Source organism: Octopus bimaculoides, chromosome 6 (assembly GCF_001194135.2).
Source record: "Octopus bimaculoides isolate UCB-OBI-ISO-001 chromosome 6, ASM119413v2, whole genome shotgun sequence".
NCBI lineage: Eukaryota > Metazoa > Mollusca > Cephalopoda > Octopoda > Octopodidae > Octopus > Octopus bimaculoides.
Genome location: NC_068986.1, coordinates 80909908 through 80915304, shown reverse-complemented (window position 1 = coordinate 80915304; position 5397 = coordinate 80909908). Strand labels below are relative to the sequence as shown.

Below are 5397 nucleotides of genomic sequence, written 5' to 3'. Positions count from 1 at the left end.
ACACACACACACACACACACACACACACATATGTATATACGACAGATTTCTTTCAGTTTCCGTCGACCAAATCCATTCGCAAGGCTCTAGCAGAAGACTCTTGCTCAAGGCGCTACGCTGTGAGAATGAATTCAGAACCACGTGATTGAGAAGCAAACGTCTTATCGCATCTTCGTAGAAATCTCCTAATTCCATTTGTCTGAACATTGAGATTATGATGATGTCGCTTTGATATAAAAAAAAGGGAGAAATTATGATATTACGTCTTGAATGATTAAGAGCAAATTAGTTTTAGAAACTGTCTTCTCTGTTCAGTCAACTTCAATTAAATTTGCTTAAACATCCCACACCTATATATATATTATTCCTCAGTTCAGTTTCGCCTTTTAACATATACTACCCTCATGAATCTAGAAACACCTCAATTCCCATATTTCCATTGTTTTAAATCTTGGAAAACTTTTGTTCTCTAGATAAACTAATAAAGGGTCGTGGAAGGTAATATTTGTATATTCTGTATATTTTGTATATTTTGTATATTTTGCGTATGTGAGCCTTTTGTCGATATATATAAATCACTATTCAACTATTTCTGCCATGATTTTATTGGAAATCTGTGTAAAATGTAAAACAAAATAGTGTACAGAGAAAGGAATACCATCATTACCAATAATTTGAGTAGCATCATCACCATCATCAATAACAACAACAACAATAATAATGCAGCCAAATCGGTCGATCATCACTCAGACTGCAGGTCTCTAGAGAATTGTAACCGTGTCGACAATTTCCACTCTGCAGACGTCCTTGTCTCGTTAATACTTGTGCGTCGTCTGCCAGCTAATGGCGACTGAGAGGTGAGGGAGACTAACTTATTATCGATTAAAAGATCATAGCTCAGCATGCTTCGTTGATTAAAATCTATCTTTTACGATATCACCCGGTACTATTAATTGGACAACTGTTTAGAGCTTCAAAATGGTAAACCATTTCTATTAATTCCCTTCCCATCAATACATAGGAAACCCTTTATCTTCTAAAGCTCCATTTGGAGAAAAAAGAAGTCAGTATTTCTGACACACGACCATAACTGAGAATAGATAAAAGTCTAGCCAAGTACAACTGACCTATTTATCTGCTTTTAAACTTGGAATGTTGAAACGACTGACAAACTTCACTAATGAATTAGAACATTGGTAATAGGAAATATTTGGATATGGTTAGCATGGATCTACAATCGAAAGCCTCAAAACTGCAATATTCATCTTGAGAAAGCAAGTCGTATAGACGTATAGGGCAAAAAGCACAAATGTGTACCATTAGCAGGCGAAAAGCGTTCACAAGCTATGGTGGAATTGCTAAATCATGATTTGTATTTTAGCACTATCAACTGCATACTTAGGCAAATTTCACTTATTGGTTCAGAATAGAATTTCGTATATCATACTTAATATGGATATACTATCGAAATTTGTAAAACTACAGGTATTTCTAGCGGTCACCAGATAAGTCAAGCGTTCAATCCTGCATCTGATGCAGCACTATGACATCCAAAATAGTAAAAGTAGAACAGGTAGAGAAAGACAGTTCTATCGAAACGACAGATCTATTCCACTTTTTCTACTGGGGATGAGAGAAAAGATTGAGTTGTAACGACTTTCTTAATCACATATTTATTAAAAAGCGATGCAGTTACACTTCGTAAATGCATGTCTGTATGGGTACGTGCTCGCGCATGCGCGTGCGTGTGTACAAACGAAAGAAAGTTTCACTCAATGCATTTCGCAGAAATTACACGTATTATTAAATAGCAGGTTAACTCACCTCCATACATCTTAAAGTTGCATTTAGAGATACAACTTAGAGTACTTTATCTTTAGATGTCTGACAAGTTGGGTTCGTTGTTCGAGCCTACGAAAGCTTTAAGTTACATGGTGCCGAGTGAAACTATTATGAAATAACATATGTGTGCATGCATATATATATATATATAATTGAAAACGTGTATGCGTCTGGTGCGTGCATGCACATTATGTTAAAATTTTAATCACAAAGTGTATCGCATTTGCAGAGACTCTGGCACGCATTCACTACTACCACTTTCTTGCAAAAGCTAATCCCATCATAAGTAATCACTGTGAATGTATTAGACTTTAAAGTTGATGTTTTGCTTCTTTATTTATGTTGGCAGAAATCAAAGTAGATGAATCTCAATCTCGACGTTATCGAACAGCTTTCACAAAAGAACAAATATCACGACTAGAAAAAGAATTTAGTCGCGAGAACTATTTATCAAGACCTAAACGTTGTGAATTAGCTGCTGACCTCCAGTTGCCGGAGAGCACTATCAAGGTAGATAACTCTATTTCTGTGTATTCTCATTTTTATTATTTACATTTTTTGTTAACCGATATATTCATTTTATGCTCGGCGACATTTGCTTCCGTACTCTCATACATTAATTCCTCTGAACAACAATTTCTTCGACTCTATCTTTAAATCTCTCCCTTCATTCATTCATTCATTCATTCATCCATCCATCCATTCATTCTTTCATTCATTCTTTCTTTCTTTCTTTCTTTCTTTCTTTCTGTCCTTCTTTCTTTCTTTCTGTTTTCTTTCTTTCTTTTTCTATTTGTCTTTATTCATCCATCAAGACATCTATCTTCATATTCCCTCACAATTAGATCTATATATATAAATGTAATCACATTAATACACACACACACATACACATACATATACACACACACGTGCACACGCACACCTGCACACACGTACTCACTCACAAGCGCACATATCTACGTACAGTATGACACACATATAGCAGAGTACCTGAACCGTTAATAATGACAACATCAATAATGATGGAGAAATTGTAGAAAAATATACACTATTAAAGATACTAATGAGAGTATGAGGATGTAATAAAAATTCCAAAATAACAGGAAAATAAGAAAATTATATTTGCCACTCCCTAAATATTATGCAAATTTGATTACATTTAACATGTACATTTAACATTGTAGTCCATGAGGCACTCGTTATTCTACATGTTGTTTTTCTACAATAGATGCTCTACCTAATTTCACAAACGTTGTACATGCATATGCAAATTTATACATGGATTCATGATCTTACAAACAAGCTACATATATTTACAAAGGGTTTTCAAGAGACAACAGGTTTATTTTCTGCAAATGCTGCGTATTTACAACATATTTGACACATTCTGGGCAAGAGGTACAAATGTACAGAATAAACATCATTATTCACATTCACCGCAAAAGTTCTTGATGAACAATAGTTCTTGTGTAGGCATGCCACCTTGGCTTTTTGAATTTTCAATCTGTAATTTCAAATTATTTCTGTTTTTGCTCTGATTAAATGGGAAAATACAGAAATACATGCGTACAGTATATAGTTAGTAAATAGACTAAAGTTGAATACATCATACCTCTCTGTAAGTTGAAAATAAAAGCTAATAATTGAATAAGTATAAATAGAAATACATATAGCATATGAAATATATATTGATAACAAATAATGCATTAGATTTATCAATGAAAAAAAAGAGAAAATTAATTTGATCATCAAAATTTATGAACATATAAACATTAGTTGAGCATTATGAAACAAAGAAGACAGTAAAATAAAATTTCGAATACAAAAAATTAACGGTACGACTCCAGCTCGTGTCAAATAATTTAGAGCTCGTGTTAAATGATTCAGAAAGTAAATCGTGTAAAGTGGAACAAGTTTCACAGTTTCAAATGTTTAAGCGCTACTCACAAGAAAGTATGTATACAAATACACGCAGTATATTATATATATTGATGATTTCACCCATATATAAAATTTTGACTGTATAACACATTTTTTAATATACTTTATTTAATTATATTAGAAATATATCAATGTTCTGAGACACCTGATGTGTGTGTAGTTTGTAAATGACTACTTTTCTGTCTTTCAGGTTTGGTTCCAGAATCGTCGAATGAAGGACAAACGTCAACGAATGGCTGTAGCTTGGCCATTCGGTGTTCCAGACCCAAACATGTTTGCCCTATTCGCTGCAACAATGTCATCTTATTCTTATGGTTTACCCGCTGCGCATGCACAGCTGGCTTACCCAACTTTGGGCTTACCTCGTGTTCCAGCAACTCAAATGACCCCCGTCAGTCCACTGCAACATCGCCGTCCCGAACTGCTGCATTCCCTCACAACACCCTTATCACGTTCATTGGCTTCACTGGAGGCAGCCACAACCCAAGCTGCTACCATCACCTCCCACCCGCAGCCTCACCATCCTACTGCAACCTTTCATCCGGGACTTACATGCGGTTTAAGCTTACAATCTCACGCATATGCGTCTCACTTGCTCAATGCTCAAAATTTAGGTCTTTGTCCCGGTTCGACCCCAGGTAAACCGTGTACATGTCCACACCCTTACTCGGACAGAATTCATCAAGGTATGTTGCAACATCCGAACCTTGGTCTTCCAAGTGTCCTCAACACAGGGGGTTCGCACACAGTCGCATCTATCCAGAATCAAAGTTGATGAGAAAAAAATCCTAACAAAGTAGTCTCTTTGAAATATAAGAAGAAAAAATGTTAAAAAGATTTTAAAACAAAACCACGAAACATAACGGGTATTAAAGATTAATTTCGAAGATGGAAACTATAAACTATGCTGTGTTTGGGCAACTTATCCAGTTTTTGTCTTCATAACTCTTGAACGGAACGCTTCTTTTCCCATCTTCCTCTTTTAATCTTTTTTATTTATATATTTTGGTCTCTGTAAAAAAAAATGTTATCAACTAATGAAGTCGTTGCTTTTATTCACTGCTGTTCTGCAGCTTTCTTTACGTCAGTCTATGCAATGACTGTCGAACATTCCAGACGTCAATAAATTTATTGAAGAAAAAACTTTTGAAGTATTTTAAGAATGAATAAATTCATTCTTTACAACACTGATTTGAATTATTTCAAAATATTCTACACTTCCCTTCTCTCTTGCTTCAATTCATTGTCTTCTTTTCTATTGTTTCCATTTCTTTTAATGGCTTTGTATTACACCTGAAGAATGAATGTCATGGGTTCGCGCCAGCTATTGTATCTCATTAAACATTTAAGGTCAAAGGCGTCGTTTGAGTGAACTACAGTCAGAGAGCGAGAAAGAGAGAGAGAGATACAAAAGAGGCGTTTGCATTTCGCGTAGTTAACGGTGTGATATCTTCAACATATCGATTATTGGCTGTTATATAACAGCATTAAACTATATTGAAGTATAATGCATACATTTTTCCGACAGTCAAGAGTGCTACATTCTGCATGTACAACAGTTAAACACATATTGTTACATAAGACAATGATGGTGTAAATATATATCTAGGG

At 34.9% G+C, this 5397-nt stretch overlaps 1 protein-coding gene across 3 annotated transcripts in view; it reads left to right on the top strand.

Moving 5' to 3' along the window:
- The window catches only part of LOC106876366 (homeobox even-skipped homolog protein 2), a 92946-nt gene extending 88023 nt beyond the window's left edge, over positions 1-4923 (top strand). For all 3 annotated transcript variants that reach the window (XM_052968903.1, XM_052968901.1, XM_052968902.1), the window contains exons 3-4: positions 2192-2352; positions 3977-4923. In XM_052968903.1, the coding sequence (XP_052824863.1) occupies positions 2192-2352; positions 3977-4561 (746 nt within the window). In that variant the 3' untranslated portion in view covers positions 4562-4923. The remainder of the gene's footprint in view (positions 1-2191; positions 2353-3976) is intronic.
- Positions 4924-5397: the final 474 nt, after the last annotated feature.